The sequence below is a fragment of the Plectropomus leopardus genome, chromosome 14 (assembly GCF_026936395.1).
Source record: "Plectropomus leopardus strain MGB_pleo_1.0 chromosome 14, ASM2693639v1, whole genome shotgun sequence".
NCBI lineage: Eukaryota > Metazoa > Chordata > Actinopteri > Perciformes > Serranidae > Plectropomus > Plectropomus leopardus.
Genome location: NC_142189.1, coordinates 3,310,727 through 3,334,297, shown reverse-complemented (window position 1 = coordinate 3,334,297; position 23,571 = coordinate 3,310,727). Strand labels below are relative to the sequence as shown.

Below are 23,571 nucleotides of genomic sequence, written 5' to 3'. Positions count from 1 at the left end.
AGTTTGCTCTGTTTGCCCGTCCGGGATGCACCCGTACATCACCGGCCATTAACAGCGCGATAAAGACGCCAAACACCCTCTAACCTTCCCTCTCTTTCATGGAAACTTTGATTTTTGTGGTAAAGTTTCTCAAATCACCTCAATTGTTTCAAAAACATCGCCAGGAGCGCCCTGAAACTCGCTCCTGTTACCTGAGAAATGTTTGTTTTTCTGCGTCTTTCCTGCCAACCTGCCGTCTCCAGGTAATAATCCCGTCAATACTTCATGTTTACCAGTTTTTTCAGATGGATATGTGTTCAAAATAAGCGTAGGAAACTATTAATAACACCGTGTGTTCGTGTATTGTGTAATAACGAAGCTAATAACCTGACGGCGTTAAGCTAGCCGCATTAACCCTCGTTAGCTCACAGCTGCGTATGAAGCAGACATGGAAACAGCACGTCTGCTGCTGTAGTGAATAAGGTTTCCTGTGTTTATTTTTATACAAATGTCTGCCTTATTTACTGTACAGTTAGTCCAGTATGTTTTAAATTATGGGTCGCAATATGTTGTCAGTATATTACAGGTAAGCTGAGCTTCAGTATGTTTAGTAAAGTGATATCAGAATCAGAAATGCTTGATTGATTTTTTGGGGGAAATTGTTGTTCATTACAGTCGCTCTGATGAATTATAACAAGTAGAAATAAGTACCAGCACAAGTATGTAAAAAATATATCATTTGAAATAGATATACAGTAGTAATAAACAATGAGGACTAGTATGTAAATATAAAAAATATATGTGTAATATTCTGAGTCTGTAAAAATGTAAGTAAGTGCAAAGAAATACATTTATACTAAAATTAGCACTAGTTAATTTTTTTTTTATAAAAGTATCTTTAATATGCTGAGCACGTAAAGTATGTAAAAGTATAACGAAATACACTAATAGACAATTATCACTAGTAAAATATTTTTTTAAAGTAACTTTTTAACTTGTGCTACAATGCAATGTATAAAACTAGTATGTAAGTTAAAAATATAAATATGTATATAAGCTACAATGAACAACAGAGATATGCATAAGTAAGAATAACAATAAGAATATATATTACTTATGAAATATGCGTCACATGTTAAATATAGTCTACATTCAAGAGTTGGAAGAATATTGCACATTTGAATAACTGCACAGAGGATTGCTGTCGTTAAAATATTGCACTACATAAAGCACTTAAGACAGTGATTAAAATAATTATTGCACCTTAAAACTCTATTGATGAATATGTAATGCACGCTATGTAATGTTAAACTTCATGACTAATCTGTACAGTCTGAGCAGTGCAGAAAAGAAGGCTAAAACTAACCCAAATTTTGGCTTGTGTGTTCATTTTGGACCTATTTTTCAGGTTTTCTCCTAAATACTTTATAACAATTAAATGCAGCTACTTGAATTTGGAAAATATTTGAAATGCTCGTCCCTATTAAATACCTATTCTAACATGGAGAGATGCCAACCAAGGAGAAAAAAACAGCCTCCCACTTATCAGCACTGCTAAAGAGTTTTAAAAAAGCCTCTTTTTATGCATTTCTAAAATCATCGTCCTAATAAAGTGATGCCAAAGTGTGTTATGTAGTACCAGTGTCAGTAATAATTCCTACCCTGCTTTTGGTTTAATATTGGCCGTTAATTAAAAATCCTAACCTAATCATCTGCTTTATTGTTGCAGAGATAAAAGTTCCCTTCAGACTGCAGCCTGTAAAACACGTTATTAGTATTTTTTCAAGATAGCTGCTCAGAGAAATTAGCCCATTGTCGTGCCTGAATAATTAACAGCGTGAGCTTCAGGGTGGCCGACCCTGAAAAATACAGTGAAACCTGCCTTGGAGTAATAGTGAATAAAATTCTGATAGATTTTAATTTTTCATCCACCAAGTCGGTTTAAATTATGTAAGTGTTAAAGAATCGCAGAAAAATCAATCAAATGCTCAATACCACAACCCTGAGTATGTGCTGATATGATGCAATAGTTTTTTTCCCACTTTTTAAAGTTCAGTATTTTCCTGTTTTTCTATGTTGAAGTAACTACGAGCAACAATTTGTAATTGGTCCCGTATTGTGTGAAACAGGCTGCAGTGTAACCATTTGGGGCATGTTTTGTCAGTTTATGGCCAATAAAAGTTTTTGCCACTGACAGGCTCTGATTATTATTCTAGGTTTGTGACAGTTTTTGGAAAGTACCTCTACAGAGGTGGACCTTTGTGTTAAAAAGTAAAGGAAAGAAAAAAGACAAAACTGGTGTAAAAAAAGTGACTTTTCCTATGTATGACTTTTAGATATGTTTTTATTTTGATTGTTTTTTATCTGATATTGTCATGTAGCACTTTGACATGTTTCAAATGTAAAGTGCATAACAAATAAAATCTATTATCATTATTATTAAATTATAGACATGATGTTATACATACCTACATATGCTATATACATATTCACATGTGCATTATGGTGCAGTGTGATGCAGGTTTGCATTCATATGAAGTGTTACGAACAATACAGCAGCAGAAACAGAGTTTATAGCAGGAGTAGTTTGTAATGCAGTTTGCAGTTTTCTGAAACAAATAGTAGCAGCATTATTTAAATGTGATGCTTTTAAGATTGTTGCTATCTAGCGGTGGTTTCTGTCACCCCATGACAGGTCAAAACATGGGTTTTATGTGAGACATTTTTTGTAATGTTGAAAGTTTTTATCACCGTTTTTGGAAACACTCACCTTTTTTCCTCCTTCAGTGTAAATGATGCTAATGTAATAATAGCAGCAGCTGCTTCCACTTGTGCGCTGGAGTGTCATCTGTTATCATGTGATGATGTGACAAATTCGTGCTCCATTTGTCACCATTTTGTAGGTGAAGCTGAACATCCTTGTGAAGCCTTTTTTTCTCCTGCCAAGAAAAACAAATCTGACAGAAAAACTGACTCCTTGTCATTTTGCTTGTGGTCATTTTTGCAGCCAGCTTCACAGACGATGTCGCTGCTTGTTCCTCCACGCTGGCTTCACTCCAAAATGTCTCTGAAGACGACGAAGAAGAAGAAGAAGAAGAAGAAAGGCCCAAAACAACAGAAACGTGTGATAATAAGGTGAGCCAACAACACAAAGAGGTGTGCTGTCAGGATGTAACAGATTGTTTGTGGCTTGAGGCCAGCAGCGAGCTGCTCACATCAGTCAGGGTCTTGTTTGTTTGTGTAATGGTATTTTTACTTTGAAATGAACTGAAAAGGAGGTGATAATGGACACTGCAGAAATACGATTAAGTTTGCAGCTGATCTGTGGTGCTCAGATGAGGCTAAAATTTTAGCGAGCATATTATATGTCTACTTTATTTAAAAGTAAGAAACGTTATCTGGTTAGTTAAATAAGAACAGTAAAATATATTTTGTCTGTTAGAGTATATACGAGGGCCGGGCGGTATGGCCTTGAAGTAATATCACAATATTTTTGAGCCGTATGACGGTACACGGTATATATCACAATATTGTACATTTCCTCAAAAGCTTTATAAATGCTGGACTGGGCAACAAAATCAAATGTCACGATATGAGGAAATAAGTAGATATTTATACTGTGACAATATTTCAGGGATGACTATTTGTATTTGGACAAAATATTAAGACAATGAGATTTTTGATTATCTTCAGTAATGTGGATTTAGTGACTTAAATTGGTGAACGCAAGTATTAAAACAAGTAGAAGAGTCTGAGAAGTTCAGAAAGTTACATCATTTTACTGCAGCCTTTAAAATCAGGAAAAGACAAAACTTGTTTATATCATGATATGACGATATCCAAAATCTCAGACGGTATTTGGTCTCATATCAGGGTAATGATATGATTTGTGTATATTACCCAGCCCGAGTAAATATTTGGGTTTGAGGATATAGCTTAAAAACAAAATCTCCAATTTTTTATTTTCACCAGATCTGATTCACAATTTTAATCATTATTTTCCTTCTTAAAAATAAATTACAAATGACAAAGAAATTTTTATTGTAGCAATAAAAATTGAAGGTAAACTGAATTCCCCTACTTTTAATTAAGTAAACAGAGTGTTAATTTTGGGGGTTAAAGCTGCAAACTTGTTTTTAAAAGTGCACCGTGTAGTTTCAGGGGATTGTGAGTCGTTTACGTTTGCACTGAAAGCTGCAGTAATTTGACAGAAACATATTTACATGAATTCATTTATATCATATCTTTAGCATCAGTAACAGCTTTGCAGCAGGTCGCTTTCCTCTCATACTTTATTTAACATTTTAACAGTATTTTATTAAACTTTTTTATAACAGTAGTTTTGCAACTTTATTTTATGGCAGTAACTACTTAATTTGTAACTGTGGTTTATTTGTAATTTTATATTTTAATAGTTTTAAGTAGTTTTTAGGAGATTTCAAAAGAGCGTGATCATATATTGTGAATCCTGATATAGCTCTAAAAATATCCTGAAATTATTTTAAAGGCATTTCGACCAGCCCTAATTGAAATATAAGTTACATTAGATTTAGTTCAGCATAAGTCGGTTTAACATCTTTCCTTTGCCAAAATTAAGCCTCAGTCCTAGCAGAGGTAAATTGGGATCATTTCTTTCAAAAACATGGGAAGAGGACAATGAGCACTCGAGAAGAAAAAGGAAAGGAAAAAGGAAATTGTTAAATAAATACAATTAAATAGTGAATAAGTAAAAAAGTAAGAGAAAATGACCTGAAAATTAGCACAAAAAAGGAAACAAAGAAAAACCTAAACAAACAAGAAAATAACCTGAAAAATACACTTAAAAAATATAATATCCTTTGTAACATCCTGAAATATGTTATTATGGTAATTATAGGTATATTTATAATAATTTACTCAAACTTTTTCTTTGACATTTTCCCCCTTGATTTTTAAAAAATATAATTTTCAAAATCTACAATTTTTTTGCAATTTGTGTGACATTTCTTAACAAGTTGCTCATTGCCTTTTTTCCCTTTTTTTCTTTTTTTTATCGAACCAATTTGCTCAAGGTTCAAAGGTTTTTTATACTTTTCCAAGGTTTTCCAATACTGCTACACTGAGTTTAGTCTGATGTGTTTTTGCTGAGAAGATGAGTTTTAAAAAACGTCTCATTCAGTATGAACACAGCTGAGTTGTAGCTCCCTCTGCGGGGTTGAAACTATGAATCTTTAATTGATGAAGAGAAGAATTTGGGGATCTGAAAGTGTGACAGGCCAGGAAAGGTTAAGATATTTGAAGGTTTTTGATCTTTTTTTTTTTTTTGGTGGTCAGATTTGTAGCATTTTATCATCGGTCGGAGCAGCAGCAGCTACAGTACAGTATGTAGGACAGCAGGAGGTCTGTCCCACTTAGCTGTTGACCCAAAACTCGGAGACTGGCATCAATTACAGCCACCATATGCAACGCACAGGTGGCACACAGGCAGCTGGAGTCTCTCTTTGTGAAAGGATGACTGCCTGAGCCTTTTTGTTTAGCCACAACAAGCAATGTGGGCGAGATGATGACGCTGTTATTTTCACATCACGCCAGGTTACTTTCAGATTCTTTTTAAAGAGTTTTTGCCAAAAACTGTGACAACAAAAAACATTTTTATGGCTCACATCCAGTTCCTTATTGTCCTCCCACAGTCATGGAAAACCTGGAAAAAGATTGGAAATGTGTGTAATGAATTAAAAAAGATTAATGTAACGTGACGGTGAATTTATTTTCTGTAGCTGATACTGTAACGTAGCTCTAATAAGAGTCGATGTGTGACAACGTTTTGGTTATGTTACGTTTTTGTTTATTTGATCATCATGAAAGTTTCTTCACTTTCTGTCTCCGTCTCTCCCTTCATGTCTGCCTGCAAGGCACGTCAAATAAATTTTCAGAAACTTTCAGCTTTAAAGGAGGGGTGGCATAAAACTTTAAATGGCTGTAATTTGTATTTATTTTACCGACACTTTTTAAAGAAAACATGCCTCACAATCCTACGGTCATGTTTTTCTTTTAAAGAAAAGTTGGTGATTTTTTTTCCTCTTTCTTAAAAAAATTGGCTTTTTTCCTTTAAATTTCCCTTGGCATTTTTTAAATAGAAAATAATTTAAAAATGGCTTGTCATTGTCTTTTTAAAACTTTTTTGGTAATTTGTTTTTTACTTGATATTTTTATAGAAAACAAAAAATCTTTTATTTCTTTTTTTTTAAAGAAAATGTTTTGGAAGGCGTGTTTTCTTTAAAATAATGTTCGCGATTTATTTCTTTTAATTTCCTTTTCTTTCTTTAAAATTCTATTGATGATTTCATTAATAGGAAACTTTTTTTAAAAAAATGCAGATTTTTATAGAAAACACGTAATTAAAAGGAGATTAAAAAATCTCCAACACGACACCATGTGTGACAGCCATAGAGTGTTAATTACAGAAATTGGGGTTGGATTTTCAAATTTCTGATTGTGCTTAAACTCATCATCTGGGAGGCTGAAATTATGTTTGAATAGTATTTGAATATGTTTAAAAATTGGGCGTGTGGGGCAAGAAAAAGTCAGGGAAAAGTTTCGATACTTTGTCCATGAAAATGTGTGTGAATCCTGGTCTCGACTTCTAGCCTGATTTTCCAGCTGCATTATGCGTTACCTCAGCTGCCTCACAAACGTGCCCGCGCACCACAGCCTTGGGGTATACAGTAGGTTAGAAGACACACAAATTTGGTCTCAGTTTGTTTACACACCAGGGGTCTCATTTATTAAAGTTGGTTGTGCTCAAAGTTGTGCTTTGTAGAGTTGTCAAAATCAGCCTCTCAGTGATTTCCTTTATCCGACGTATCAAAAGCAAAACTTTGGATAAGATCCTTTTTATTGTTTCTCAAGGTATGAATGTTATAGACATCATATATATATATGGTATACACTGTGCAGTATATACACTATACTATAACATCTTTACAAGTCACGCCCTGCGTGTGATGAAAAATGTATTTCTTGACTTAATGCCAGGGGCGCTGCCAGAGGGAGGAAAGGGCAAGCACCTCCTCTGAAATACAGAGGTGATGCTGAACTTTGATGAATCTGGATCGAGGTCAAGAGTCACATCTTGTCAGGAGACCAAAAAACTTCAAAAAGTACCTCCCCTGTGCTCAAGAAGACCGGCCAGAATTCACCTCCATTTACAGTGTCATCTTTATTTGCAGGAAGTGACACGCGTCACATCGGGGATTCTGCCGGTGCAGACGGACAGGGAGCAGGTTGGTCAGTCACCTCACGGCGCCAGAGGACACGACGCGACGCCCGCTGACTGATAAATCACAGGACAAATCAAAACGGGGGCGACAGCTCGGCTGGTGTCACATCCTGATAAGAGACGGAAGCTTTGTGAAAGTCTAAGGTATCACTCACACACTTTTATCATCAGAAAACCTGCAGTTTTGGGGATTTTTTTTCTGTCGGAATATTTAAAGGATTCGTTCACCCAAAGCACAGAAATATTTTCTCTCAAATCTAGTGCTAATCTGTTTAGCCATGCAGAGCATCTGGATTTTATGTGCCCAGGCTTGGAGATATCTGCGTCTGTAAATACTTTCTGCAGCCCTGCACTGTTGCCAGTAGGGACTATTTCTTCTGTAACAATAGAAGTGAATGAAAAGACTTTTCAGACAAGTTTATCTCCATTTAAGACCACATTTAACATTGTTCCCCAGAGAGACCAAGAATTTAGAGCTGCCAGATCACTAAACACAATGTAAACAATCAGAGCTGTTTTAAAAATCACTATATATATGATTTATCCCGTCGAGGTTTGCTGTTAACAATCACGTTTTTAAATATACAACATAATTTACAGAATATAATTTGTTTAAAGCTGCACTAATAAATATGCTTTAATCCTTAGAAACCTGCATTAATTAGCTTGATTTCTCTCAAAAACATCAGAGGGCGGCGAGCAACTTTATGAGAAATGGGCCAAAAATTTGCAAGAAATTAATAAGATGTTGCAAGAAAATTACTAGAAAATACGAAAGAAAAAAGAAACAAAGAAAATAATCTCAAGAAAGAGCAAACAAAAAATTATTTTCTCTCTTATTAAAATACAATATTTTCTTTTTTTGTCTTCTGTCTCTGTAACATAATTTTAGATATATAATGAAGAAAATTGTAAATAAAGTTTTCTGGACATTTTTCTCTTGTCACATTTAACTTTTTTTCTAAATGCTGTTCTCGGGATATTTCTTGCTAAGTTCCTCATGTTTTTCTTGTGTTTTAAAAAAAAAAAAATCAAACCAATTTTTTTCGGGTTTCAGTAATTAAAATGCTTGTAAAAGGCATCAGCACAAGAAAGCTAATGACGTTCTGGGTGTTAAAGGGTTAATTAACAACTGGGTCAAACCACTACTGCGATTCTTAAAGGGACATTTTGGAGTGAAGATTGTGGTTTATCTTCAGCTCTATGGAGATTTTCAGCAGCTTTCAAACCATTGCTTTTAGAGATGCACCGATTGTGAAATTTTTCTGTTTAAAATAACAATTTGGCCAAAAGTTGATACCGATGTTTTTGTTGTTGTGAATTTTTATTACATTTTTATTATGAAATAAGTGTTTCATTTCTCTTTCTTTAACCCCTTGAAACCTAAAACAATTGGTATGATTTTTTAAAAAAGGGGGGAAAAAGGCAATGACCTACTACTTGACAAGAAATGTCAATCAAATTTCATGAAATTAGTAAAAGGTGAGGGGTAGAGCCAGGGATTAGAAAAATATTTTTTTTAAAATCAAGGAAACTAAATGTCCAGAAAATAATATCTAGAATTACTGTACTTTTAATGTTAAAACTATGCTAAAGAAGAAAATATACATTTTTTTAAAAATTAAATTATCTTTTTTTTTAATTTTTACTTTTTTTAAAAATAAAAACAAGAAGAGAGAAATCGGCAGGATAAGAACTAGTTAGCTAATTAGACAAAGTCGCATTAGGTTTCATTGTGATGTGTCAAAGTCGGCTAAGTAAAGTGAAAATTAGGCAAAGGTAAATAAAACGTTGTCTTGATGTGTTCAAATGTAAAATCAAGAAAAGAAAAAAAATGTTTTTGGCGAGAAACTTGAATGATAGTTATTTTGGTGAGAAATTTGTTTCCTCGGCAGTATAAAACGAATAGTAGAAATGAATTTACAACCTCGATAGGAGTCTTGATTATGGTATGAATATTTAAAAAAAATAGGCAGATGGCGATCAACAAGGCTTATATCAGGAAATACTGATGTTTTGTGATAAATCGGTGCATCGCTTATTGCTTTTGTGTAACAGCAGCACATTTTTCAGCTGTAGTCTGCAGTTGTTTCCTCTCTGGTAAACGTTGTTGAGCATTCAGGCGATAAATAAAAATTATTCCTTCAAGAGTTATAGGAGAGTGAAACAGAGCTGAAAGGAAAGCGCAGTTTTCACGAATGTTTACTGACTCATTGGTCTTTAACAACTTTATCAGGTGATAATTCGTCAGTTTTGTGGAAAAGTGTAGCAGTTAATAATCAAACTGGTTAAATATTGGCAATAATACACTTATTTACATGTATGTTTGACACTGTTGCAAGTAAAATTGCAGGAAAATAGGTAAATAGTAAAATAAGTTTTGTGATGTTTAGATGTGGTAGAAAAATCAGGTAATACTCTGAGTCAATACGTTTGTACGCACGTATAGGACGGCCTCAGAGTTTTGGTATTGGTAAGTTTTGGCAGTGACATCACTCGAACATCTTTCCAAAGAAACATTTTAATGATCTTTATTGTATTTGAATGGCAGCAGCAATCTCAGAGAACGATATCTCAAAACCTGGGCAAATAAAACCAGAAATATCTGCATGTGTCATTAACACGGACGCCTAATTCATTTACTTGAGATTTTATCTCGATTTTTTTTAAAACAATGTTTGTCTTGTTTTGTGAATTAATAAGATCATTGTCTCAGAGCAGATTTTCTTTGTCTTGAAAATCACAGAATTCTGTTTCTCTTAGTTTTTAGTCAGATCTCAGAGTTAAAAGTTTTCACTCTTTTTTCTGTATTAATGAGATCATTATCTCACAAATCTGAATGTTTTGATGAAGAATTTTTGTGAATTATCTCAGAATTCAGACTTTTCATGAAAAATTTGGGGTGTTTTTCTAAATCAACAAATTAATTATTTTATAATTAAGAGAAATGTTTTTATGAAAAATAATCTGCTCATTTTTCTGAACTATCAAGATCATTTCAGAATTTTTAATGAAAAACTTTCTTTCTTAATTAATAAGAAAATGACCTTGTCAGTTCAGACAAAAAAAGCTGACTTTTTTCATGCAAAGTCAGAAATCTAAGAAAAGTTTTCATGGAAAAATGTGTCTCTGAGAAAAAATTATATGTTAAAAAAATCTGCTCTCATTTTTCTGAATTGACAGGATAATAATTGTTAATTCAGAAAAACAACAGAAATTTTCCATGAAAACCTTTATTTTAAATCTGAGATATTTAATTAAGTTTAATATTTAATTATATTTAATTGCATTTTTTCCTGTATAAACTTTGCTCATAATTGATAGAATTTTGTTTTTTTTCTTATTAAACTTTTTCTATAATTCTGAGACAGTTATCTAGTCAATTCAAAATTCATGTTTGTTTTCCCATGAAAACTTTTCTCATAACTCTAAAGTAATTTTTGGTCTCAAGTAAATGCATTACACTTCCAACAGTACCTCTCAGGGTAAGAAGATATTTGTGATTTGAGTGAACTGCCCCTTTAAGACAGCTGTTTATGTGTTGAAATATTACTCAGACCTTCACAACCCTGTTAAAACCCGTTCGGGGTCTCGTTTCCAAACTACACGGACATCAGTGAGGAAGAAATAACAGTTTTTCTTCCTTCCTGTAGAACTTGGCAGGCAAAATCCAACAAGGCTTGTGCTGTTATGACAATATTATGAGCTTCGATTGTGAGCTTTTTTAGGTCCAACTCCAACTAGAATGTGTCATTTTCATCAGGTCTGCTCGTAGCTCGGGGCGACGCGTGTCCTGGTGTTAAAATCGGCGTATGTTGTGTCATTGAATGACGCAGTGAAGCTAATGGGTGTTTCTTCAGATAACTGAACTCAATGGCAGTATTGAAGATGACACATTCCTTGTTTAAGAGCGTTTGCGCCCTAACCAACCTCTGTCTCAACACTTTTCATAGACACGTTCGCTTCACAAAGCAGAGCTGTGCTTTCACAGTACATATTGTAAATCCTCGGGCGTCCCACGCTGAGCAAAGAGTCCCAGCAAGTAGCGGGCCAACATGGGTCACCGCCTTCATCTCACAAGTCTCTCAAATAACAGATGCATCCGTTCATGCATCGAAACCCACACCGTCTGTTTTATCACCCGCCCACCCGCAACGGCGAAGCATGATTGATCAAACTTGTCGATAGATATCTGTTTTCTCTGCGGCAAAGTCCACATACAGTTAAAAAATATAAACTTGTTTCCATCTCTTGTTGCGTCACCAAAACCACAATTTTTTTTTTCTTTTGTTTACATTTCTGAAGAGGAACAAACTCAAATGTTTGTCACGCCCTCACACTTAAAGCTTAATGAATGAACGTATGAAGAGTCCCCTTCCAAAGTGAGGTATCCACCATTTGCAAAAGTGACATCTACTCATACAAAATGATTTAGAGCTTAAAAATAAAACAAACTACTACATGTTAAAAGGCTAATAAGTAATGTAGGTCCTTGTTTAACAAAATTTAACAAAAAAACTTCTACACACTTTGGGAGATCTTAATCTTATTTGAATGTTAAATTTCAATTAACAACTTAATTTTTTCTCTATGTATGCTTTATTTGGAAATGAACTCTTCATTCTGCAACTTAAAACACGACAACAAACAGTCAGAATTTTGATTTGATTCGATTATAACTATATATATATACATGTGCTTCCATCTAACATTCTGGATAACAAAATTATATCTAATTAAAATTTTAAAAAATGTGGCATTAAAAGAAATAGCAAAGCGCTGCATGTGGACAAACACACATCCACCTTAAATCTCGTGTAACACTTCATCACAGTTCATCTGAGACAAAAGTCTTAACATTTAATATTTTTCTTTTACATCAAGGAATGTTCAGAAACAAAAAAAGGATTTTTTTGTTTGTTTTTTAGATTTTTAAATATTTTTTAGAGTTTTCCCGCACGGCATCTTCAGTGTCTCTTCACTGTACACCTTCTCAACCCACAGGCTCTTTCCACTGTAGTTTGGACGATTTTTTCTTATGAACAAAGTCTGCATGTGTGTGTAACAGTTTGTATTTGGACAGGCGTGAAGCAAGAAATGAGGTGTGTACTTCCTAGTCTACCCCCCCTCCCTCCCCCGCGGTGCGATAGCCGCACCCTCTCCGGCGGTCTTCTCAAGGGCGTGGGCTGCACAACACATCTGCTCTGAGTCATGATTCACAAAAAGAGATTAAGTGTGATTTTTGTGACAGAGAGGGAGAGGGGAGCGGGGCGGGACAGAGTCGACCCTTTCCCCCACCGTCGTTTGACACATAGAAATGGCTCTTTCTTTCGTACCAACCCCCCCACCCCGGGTCTGGCGTTAGTCCGTGGAGGCCAGGTGAGCGAGGCCTCTTATTGGTCGGAAAGCAGCAGCAGGAGCAGCCATCCGAGGCCCAGCAGCAGGGACAGGCGGACGGGCTCGGCTCCGCGGTCCGACAGACCCGGAGAGGGAAGGGTGGAGTCTCCCTCGTCGCCCCACAATCTGTCGTTCTCGTTTACCTGGAAGAAAACGTGCTGTGATTAGCCATCCATTTTTCTCTGTAAACTAAAAAACTGTTTCCTCTGCTTCCAGATTCCACACCAGGAAACAACTTCTCAGCACAAGCAGCAGGAAAAGAAACGCGGAGGAGAAATTTTATGAGCAACTATGTGAGTATAATGGCCAAATTTTCCACATCCACGGTTGAAAAGTAACACGAGCAATGGCGAGGACATTGCCACTTATCAGACAGATGCAATTTCACAGCGAGAGGTGCTTTTCTCTGCAAACACATTCAGAATAAACTTCAGTCAGACGGGCCTCATTTCTAGATTCTTCTTCTCTCTCCCTCCATCGCACTAAAACTTATTTAACCCATGAGATGTCGTCTGCACTCTTTAATTTTCTTTTGTTTTTTTTTTCAACTTTTATCTCTTGGTTTTGCCCTTATACATCTGTTTTCGTATGGATACTTGTGCTTGCTCAGCCACTCAAGGGAACTGTCAGGGAGAAGAGCATCCATTATCTTTATCAATTTTCTGTAACTGCTTGTCCTTTACAGGGTTGCAGGCGGCTGTCCCAGCTGACAATGAGCACGAAGTGGAGTACATTTTCGACTGGTCCGGTAAAGTTTCATCAACAGTCTCATTGGTGAGTTTTGTGGAATGTAATGCTTTATGACATTTTATGACTTACTATACTATGACTTTTTATATCATTTGTTATGACATCCTATACTCTGACATTTTAAACTTTTTTGACGGACTACACTATGACTTTTTTTGTTGACATATGAATTTTTTTGTCATGATATAATCAAGGACATTTGTTGCATATGATGTTGTATGACTTTCCGTTGTTGACTTTATTACATATTACACTGTTATGTTTTTATGTGATGACATACTAGTAGTAAATGACCTAAAATAGCATAAAAACTAGGATAGAATGTTGTCAAAAATGGCCAAAAACGTCATTATACAGTCTGTCCTCCAAAATTACTCAAAATGGCACAAAAACTATAGGATGTCGAAAACTTACATGTAAAAAAAAAAAAAAAGAAGCTGAAAACAGCATAGTATAGCATTTTGAAACATGTCATAATATACTATGTTGGAAAAAGGGGCGAAGAACCATAAAATAGCACAACTAGTCATGCCATAGCATAGAAAGTTTTGAAAATGGACAAAAACACCATAAAAATCCATGTTGGTGAAATGAGGGAAAACAGCAAGGTTATAGTATGGCAAAAATGTCAAAATATGGCCCGTCCCAAAAACATTTTAAAACACCTCAAAACAGCATAAAATAGCGCAAATAATCATGCCATAACATAGAAAGTTGCAAAAATTGACAAAAACACCATAAAAATGCATGTTGAAAAATTGACCGAAAAAAAGGCAAGGCTATAGTATGGCAAAAATGTCAAAATATGACCCGTCTCAAAAAATTGTTCAAAACACCTCAAAACAGCATAAAATAGTGCAATTAGTCATGCCATAACATAGAAAGTTGCAAAAATTGACAAAAACACCATAAAAATGCAAGTTGAAAAATTGACCGAAAAAAAGGCAAGGCTATAGTATGGCAAAAATGTCAAAATATGACCTGTCCCAAAAACAGTTCAAAACACCTCAAAACAGCATAAAATAGCGCAATTAGTCATGCCATAACATAGAAAGTTGCAAAAATTGACAAAAACACCATAAAAATGCAAGTTGAAAAACTGACCAAAAAAAAGGCAAGGCTATAGTATGGCAAAAATGTCAAAATATGACCCGTCTCAAAAAATTGTTCAAAACACCTCAAAACAGCATAAAATAGCGCAATTAGTCATGCCATAGCATAGAAAGTTGCAAAAATTGACAAAAACACCATAAAAATGCATGTTGAAAAACTGACCAAAAAAAAAGGCAAGGCTATAGTATGGCAAAATTGTCAAAATATGACCCGTCCCATAAACAGCTAAAAACACCTCAAAACAGCATAAAATACCGGAATTAGTCATGCCATAGCATAGAAAGTTGCAAAAATTGACAAAAACACCATAAAAATGCATGTTGAAAAATTGACCGAAAAAAAGGCAAGGCTATAGTATGGCAAAAATGTCAAAATATGACCCGTCCCAAAAACAGATAAAAACACCTCAAAACAGCATAAAATAGCGCAACTAATCATGCCATAACATAGAAACTTGCAAAAATTGACAAAAACACCATAAAAATGCATGTTGAAAAAAATGACCAACAAAAGCAAGGCTATAGTATGGCAAAAATGTCAAAATATGACCCGTCCCAAAAAATAGTTCAAAACACCTCAAAACAGCATAAAATAGTGCAATTAGTCATGCCATAGCATAGAAAGTTGCAAAAATTGACAAAAACACCATAAAAATGCAAGTTGAAAAATTGACCGAAAAAAAGGCAAGGCTATAGTATGGCAAAAATGTCAAAATATGACCCGTCCCATAAACAGCTAAAAACACCTCAAAACAGCATAAAATAGCGCAACTAATCATGCCATAACATAGAAACTTGCAAAAATTGACAAAAACACCATAAAAATGCATGTTGAAAAATTGACCGAAAAAAAGGCAAGGCTATAGTATGGCAAAAATGTCAAAATATGACCCGTCCCAAAAAATAGTTCAAAACACCTCAAAACAGCATAAAATAGTGCAATTAGTCATGCCATAGCATAGAAAGTTGCAAAAATTGACAAAAACACCATAAAAATGCAAGTTGAAAAATTGACTGAAAAAAAGGCAAGGCTATAGTATGGCAAAAATGTCAAAATATGACCCGTCCCATAAACAGCTAAAAACACCTCAAAACAGCATAAAATAGCGCAACTAATCATGCCATAACATAGAAAGTTGCAAAAATTGACAAAAACACCATAAAAATGCATGTTGAAAAATTGACCGAAAAAAAGGCAAGGCTATAGTATGGCAAAAATGTCAAAATATGACCCGTCTCAAAAAATTGTTCAAAACACCTCAAAACAGCATAAAATAGTGCAATTAGTCATGCCATAGCATAGAAAGTTGCAAAAATTGACAAAAACACCATAAAAATGCATGTTGAAAAAAATGACCAACAAAAGCAAGGCTATAGTATGGCAAAAATGTCAAAATATGACCCGTCCCAAAAAATAGTTCAAAACACCTCAAAACAGCATAAAATAGTGCAATTAGTCATGCCATAGCATAGAAAGTTGCAAAAATTGACAAAAACACCATAAAAATGCATGTTGAAAAAAATGACCAACAAAGGCAAGGCTATAGTATGGCAAAAATGTCAAAATATGACCCGTCCCAAAAACAGATAAAAACACCTCAAAACAGCATAAAATAGCGCAACTAATCATGCCATAACATAGAAACTTGCAAAAATTGACAAAAACACCATAAAAATGCATGTTGAAAAAAATGACCAACAAAAGCAAGGCTATAGTATGGCAAAAATGTCAAAATATGACCCGTCCCAAAAAATAGTTCAAAACACCTCAAAACAGCATAAAATAGCGCAATTAGTCATGCCATAGCATAGAAAGTTGCAAAAATTGACAAAAACACCATAAAAATGCATGTTGAAAAAAATGACCGAAAAAAAGGCAAGGCTATAGTATGGCAAAAATGTCAAAATATGACCCGTCCCATAAACAGCTAAAAACACCTCAAAACAGCATAAAATAGCGCAACTAATCATGCCATAACATAGAAACTTGCAAAAATTGACAAAAACACCATAAAAATGCATGTTGAAAAATTGACCGAAAAAAAGGCAAGGCTATAGTATGGCAAAAATGTCAAAATATGACCCGTCTCAAAAAATTGTTCAAAACACCTCAAAACAGCATAAAATAGTGCAATTAGTCATGCCATAGCATAGAAAGTTGCAAAAATTGACAAAAACACCATAAAAATGCATGTTGAAAAAAATGACCAACAAAGGCAAGGCTATAGTATGGCAAAAATGTCAAAATATGACCCGTCCCATAAACAGCTAAAAACACCTCAAAACAGCATAAAATACCGGAATTAGTCATGCCATAGCATAGAAAGTTGCAAAAATTGACAAAAACACCATAAAAATGCATGTTGAAAAATTGACCGAAAAAAAGGCAAGGCTATAGTATGGCAAAAATGTCAAAATATGACCCGTCCCAAAAACAGATAAAAACACCTCAAAACAGCATAAAATAGCGCAACTAATCATGCCATAACATAGAAACTTGCAAAAATTGACAAAAACACCATAAAAATGCATGTTGAAAAAAATGACCAACAAAGGCAAGGCTATAGTATGGCAAAAATGTCAAAATATGACCCGTCCCAAAAAATAGTTCAAAACACCTCAAAACAGCATAATATAGCGCAATTAGTCATGCCATAGCATAGAAAGTTGCAAAAATTGACAAAAACACCATAAAAATGCATGTTGAAAAAATGACCAACAAAGGCAAGGCTATAGTATGGCAAAAATGTCAAAATATGACCCGTCCCATAAACAGATAAAAACACCTCAAAACAGCATAAAATAGCGCAACTAATCATGCCATAACATAGAAAGTTGCAAAAATTGACAAAAACACCATAAAAATGCATGTTGAAAAAAATGACCAACAAAAGCAAGGCTATAGTATGGCAAAAATGTCAAAATATGACCCGTCCCAAAAAATAGTTCAAAACACCTCAAAACAGCATAAAATAGTGCAATTAGTCATGCCATAGCATAGAAAGTTGCAAAAATTGACAAAAACACCATAAAAATGCATGTTGAAAAACTGACCAAAAAAAAAGGCAAGGCTATAGTATGGCAAAAATGTCAAAATATGACCCGTCTCAAAAAATTGTTCAAAACACCTCAAAACAGCATAAAATAGCGCAATTAGTCATGCCATAGCATAGAAAGTTGCAAAAATTGACAAAAACACCATAAAAATGCATGTTGAAAAAATGACCAACAAAGGCAAGGCTATAGTATGGCAAAAATGTCAAAATATGACCCGTCCCAAAAACAGATAAAAACACCTCAAAACAGCATAAAATAGCGCAACTAATCATGCCATAACATAGAAACTTGCAAAAATTGACAAAAACACCATAAAATGCATGTTGAAAAAATGACCAACAAAAGCAAGGCTATAGTATGGCAAAAATGTCAAAATATGACCCGTCCCAAAAAATAGTTCAAAACACCTCAAAACAGCATAAAATAGTGCAATTAGTCATGCCATAGCATAGAAAGTTGCAAAAATTGACAAAAACACCATAAAAATGCAAGTTGAAAAATTGACCGAAAAAAAGGCAAGGCTATAGTATGGCAAAAATGTCAAAATATGACCCCTCCCATAAACGGCTAAAAACACCTCAAAACAGCATAAAATAAGCGCAACTAATCATGCCATAACATAGAAACTTGCAAAAATTGACAAAACACCATAAAATGCATGTTGAAAAATTGACCGAAAAAAAGGCAAGGCTATAGTATGGCAAAAATGTCAAAATATGACCCGTCTCAAAAAATTGTTCAAAACACCTCAAAACAGCATAAAATAGCGCAATTAGTCATGCCATAGCATAGAAAGTTGCAAAAATTGACAAAAACACCATAAAAATGCATGTTGAAAAACTGACCAACAAAGGCAAGGCTATAGTATATGGCAAAAAATATGACCGTCTCAAAAAATTGTTCAAAACACCTCAAAACAGCATAAAATAGTGCAATTAGTCATGCCATAACATAGAAAGTTGCAAAATTGACAAAAACACCATAAAAATGCAAGTTGAAAAATTGACCGAAAAAAAGGCAAGGCTATAGTATGGCAAAAATGTCAAAATATGACCTGTCCCAAAAACAGTTCAAAACACCTCAAAACAGCATAAAATAAGCGCAATTAGTCATGCCATAACATAGAAAGTTGCAAAAATTGACAAAAACACCATAAAAATGCATGTTGAAAAAAATGACCGAAAAAAAGGCAAGGCTATAGTATGGCAAAAATGTCAAAATATGACCCGTCTCAAAAAATTGTTCAAAACACCTCAAAACAGCATAAAATAGCGCAATTAGTCATGCCATAGCATAGAAAGTTGCAAAAATTGACAAAAACACCATAAAAATGCATGTTGAAAAACTGACCAAAAAAAAAGGCAATGTGCATCGTTTTATAAATAATCTTGGAAATAATATACAGTAACAAAGGAATTAACATCAGTTTTGCCATAGCATAGAAAGTTGCAAAAATAACAAAACACCATAAAATGCATGTTGAAAAATTGACCGAAAAAAGGCAAGGCTATAGTATGGCAAAATGTCAAAATATGACCCGTCCCAAAAACAGATAAAAACACCTCAAAACAGCATAAAATAGCGCAACTAATCATGCCATAACATAGAAACTTGCAAAAATTGACAAAAACACCATAAAAATGCATGTTGAAAAAAATGACCAACAAAAGCAAGGCTATAGTATGGCAAAAATGTCAAAATATGACCCGTCCCAAAAAATAGTTCAAAACACCTCAAAACAGCATAAAATAGTGCAATTAGTCATGCCATAGCATAGAAAGTTGCAAAAATTGACAAAAACACCATAAAAATGCAAGTTGAAAAATTGACCGAAAAAAAGGCAAGGCTATAGTACGGCAAAAATGTCAAAATATGACCCGTCCCAAAAACAGTTCAAAACACCTCAAAACAGCATAAAATAGTGCAAATAATCATGCCATAACATAGAAAGTTGCAAAAATTGACAAAAACACCATAAAAATGCATGTTGAAAAAAATGACCAACAAAAGCAAGGCTATAGTATGGCAAAAATGTCAAAATATGACCCGTGCCAAAAACAGCTAAAAACACCTCAAAAGAGCATAAAATAGCTCAACTATTCATGCCATAACATAGAAAGTTGCAAAAATGGCCACAAACACCATAAAAATGCATGTTGATAAAATGACTGAAACGGCAACTGAAAACAATATTGTGCGTCTGCTGGGAGACCAGTGATGATTGGAAACTTGCATACAGAATCTAACCCAGCCTTTTTTTTCCGCTGTAGGAAGTGAACCCAGCATGAACACGGCCACACCCGGGTTAGGCCAGTGAGGAGAGATGGAGGGTGGACAGAGAGATGAGGCCACAGATCTCCAGATAAAGAACAACAACACAACACTGTGTGCTTTTTTTACATGTGTGCTTCTACTTTGCTTGTGTTGGACAAGATATTTAACTTGTGTTGATGTTGATTTACGAGTTTGACATTTTTGTCTTTGAATAAAGCCTACCTTGAGCAATTTTAACCTTTTTCTGTCATCCCTGAGTGTTCACTTTTTCATCCCTCTGAAAGGTGAGTGGCTAAGAAGACAAGACGACAAAAGAGGGCACGGACCTGACAATGTCACTAAAACCAACATTAAAACCAACACTAAAATCAACATGCGTTTTTATGCTGTTTTGAGGTGTTTTTATCTGTTTATGGGACGGGTCATATTTTGACATTTTTGCCATACTATAGCCTTGCCTTTTTTTCGGTCAATTTTTCAACATGCATTTTTATGGTGTTTTTGTCAATTTTTGCAACTTTCTATGTTATGGCATGATTATTTGCACTATTTTATGCTGTTTTGAACTATTTTTTGGGACGGGTCATATTTTGACATTTTTGCCATACTATAGCCTTGCTTTTGTTGGTCATTTTTTTCAACATGCATTTTTATGGTGTTTTTGTCAATTTTTGCAACTTTCTATGCTATGGCATGACTAATTGCGCTATTTTATGCTGTTTTGAGGTGTTTTGAACAATTTTTTGAGACGGGTCATATTTTGACATTTTTGCCATACTATAGCCTTGCCTTTTTTTCGGTCAATTTTTCCACATGCATTTTTATGGTGTTTTTGTCAATTTTTGCAACTTTCTATGCTATGGCATGACTAATTGCGCTATTTTATGCTGTTTTGAGGTGTTTTTATCTGTTTTTGAGACGGGTCATATTTTGACATTTTTGCCATACTATAGCCTTGCCTTTTTTTCGGTCAATTTTTCAACATGCATTTTTATGGTGTTTTTGTCAATTTTTGCAACTTTCTATGTTATGGCATGATTGGTTGCGCTATTTTATGCTGTTTTGAGGTGTTTTTATCTGTTTTTGGGACGGGTCATATTTTGACATTTTTGCCATACTATAGCCTTGCCTTTTTTTCGGTCAATTTTTCAACTTGCATTTTTATGGTGTTTTTATCAATTTTTGCAACTTTCTATGCTATGGCATGACTAATTGCGCTATTTTATGCTGTTTTGAGGTGTTTTTAGCTGTTTATGGGACGGGTCATATTTTGACATTTTTGCCATACTATAGCCTTGCCTTTTTTTTGGTCAATTTTTCCACATGCATTTTTATGGTGTTTTTGTCAATTTTTGCAACTTTCTATGCTATGGCATGACTAATTGCGCTATTTTATGCTGTTTTGAGGTGTTTTTATCTGTTTATGGGACGGGTCATATTTTGACATTTTTGCCATACTATAGCCTTGCCTTTTTGGTCTATTTTTCCACATGCATTTTTATGGTGTTTTTGTCAATTTTTGCAACTTTCTATGCTATGGCATGACTAATTGCGCTATTTTATGCTGTTTTGAGGTGTTTTTAGCTGTTTATGGGACGGGTCATATTTTGACATTTTTGCCATACTATAGCCTTGCCTTTTTTTCGGTCAATTTTTCAACTTGCATTTTTATGGTGTTTTTGTCAATTTTTGCAACTTTCTATGCTATGGCATGACTAATTGCGCTATTTTATGCTGTTTTGAGGTGTTTTGAACTATTTTTGAGACGGGTCATATTTTGACATTTTGCCATACTATAGCCTTGCTTTTTTTGGTCATTTTTTTCAACATGCATTTTTATGGTGTTTTTGTCAATTTTTGCAACTTTCTATGCTATGGCATGACTAATTGCACTATTTTATGCTGTTTTGAGGTGTTTTGAACAATTTTTTGAGACGGGTCATATTTTGACATTTTGCCTTACTATAGCCTTGCTTTTTTTTTGGTCAATTTTTCAACTTGCATTTTTATGGTGTTTTTGTCAATTTTTGCAACTTTCTATGCTATGGCATGACTAATTGCGCTATTTTATGCTGTTTTGAGGTGTTTTTAGCTGTTTATGGGACGGGTCATATTTTGACATTTTTGCCATACTATAGCCTTGCCTTTTTTCGGGTCAATTTTTCAACATGCGTTTTTATGGTGTTTTTGTCAATTTTTGCAACTTTCTATGGTATGGCATGACTAATTGCGCTATTTTATGCTGTTTTGAGGTGTTTTGAACTATTTTTTGGGACGGGTCATATTTTGACATTTTTGCCATACTATAGCCTTGCCTTTTTTTCGGTCAATTTTTCAACTTGCATTTTTATGGTGTTTTTATCAATTTTTGCAACTTTCTATGCTATGGCATGACTAATTGCGCTATTTTATGCTGTTTTGAGGTGTTTTTAGCTGTTTATGGGACGGGTCATATTTTGACATTTTTGCCATACTATAGCCTTGCCTTTTTTTTGGTCAATTTTTCCACATGCATTTTTATCGTGTTTTTGTCAATTTTTGCAACTTTCTATGCTATGGCATGACTAATTGCGCTATTTTATGCTGTTTTGAGGTGTTTTTATCTTTTTTTGGGACGGGTCATATTTTGACATTTTTGCCATACTATAGCCTTGCCTTTTTTTCGGTCAATTTTTCAACATGCATTTTTATGGTGTTTTTGTCAATTTTTGCAACTTTCTATGCTATGGCATGACTAATTGCGCTTATTTTATGCTGTTTTGAGGTGTTTTTAGCTGTTTATGGGACGGGTCATATTTTGACATTTTTGCCATACTATAGCCTTGCCTTTTTTTCGGTCAATTTTTCAACTTGCATTTTTATGGTGTTTTTGTCAATTTTTGCAACTTTCTATGCTATGGCATGACTAATTGCACTATTTTATGCTGTTTTGAGGTGTTTTGAACAATTTTTTGAGACGGGTCATATTTTGACATTTTTGCCATACTATAGCCTTGCTTTTGTTGGTCATTTTTTTCAACATGCATTTTTATGGTGTTTTTGTCAATTTTTGCAACTTTCTATGCTATGGCATGACTAATTGCACTATTTTATGCTGTTTTGAGGTGTTTTGAACAATTTTTTGAGACGGGTCATATTTTGACATTTTTGCCATACTATAGCCTTGCCTTTTTTTCGGTCAATTTTTCAACTTGCATTTTTATGGTGTTTTTGTCAATTTTTGCAACTTTCTATGCTATGGCATGACTAATTGCGCTATTTTATGCTGTTTTGAGGTGTTTTTAGCTGTTTATGGGACGGGTCATATTTTGACATTTTTGCCATACTATAGCCTTGCCTTTTTTTCGGTCAATTTTTCAACATGCGTTTTTATGGTGTTTTTGTCAATTTTTGCAACTTTCTATGCTATGGCATGATTGGTTGCGCTATTTTATGCTGTTTTGAGGTGTTTTGAACTGTTTTTGGGACGGGTCATATTTTGACATTTTTGCCATACTATAGCCTTGTTTTTTTTTGGTCAGTTTTTCAACATGCATTTTATGGTGTTTTTTGTCAATTTTGCAACTTTCTATGCTATGGCATGACTAATTGCGCTTATTTCATGCTGTTTTGAGGTGTTTTTAGCTGTTTATGGACGGGTCATATTTTGACATTTTGCCATACTATAGCCTTGCCTTTTTTCGGTCAATTTTTCAACTTGCATTTTTATGGTGTTTTTTGTCAATTTTGCAACTTTCTATGCTA

The 23,571-nt window shown here is 34.4% G+C and overlaps 1 protein-coding gene and 1 long non-coding RNA gene across 3 annotated transcripts in view; one reads left to right on the top strand and one right to left on the bottom strand.

Moving 5' to 3' along the window:
- Positions 1-20,064, top strand: LOC148187394 (uncharacterized). Its single transcript, XR_015778716.1, has 6 exons — positions 1-242; positions 2,987-3,114; positions 7,188-7,381; positions 12,851-12,927; positions 13,320-13,408; positions 19,824-20,064. It is a non-coding gene; the product is annotated as an uncharacterized LOC148187394 (long non-coding RNA).
- Positions 5,781-23,571, bottom strand: part of gfra4a (GDNF family receptor alpha 4a) — a 217,151-nt gene continuing 199,360 nt past the window's right edge. For both annotated transcript variants that reach the window (XM_088087621.1, XM_088087622.1), the window contains exon 8: positions 5,781-12,777. In XM_088087621.1, coding sequence (XP_087943747.1) covers positions 12,631-12,777 — 147 coding nt within the window. In that variant the 3' untranslated portion in view covers positions 5,781-12,630. The remainder of the gene's footprint in view (positions 12,778-23,571) is intronic.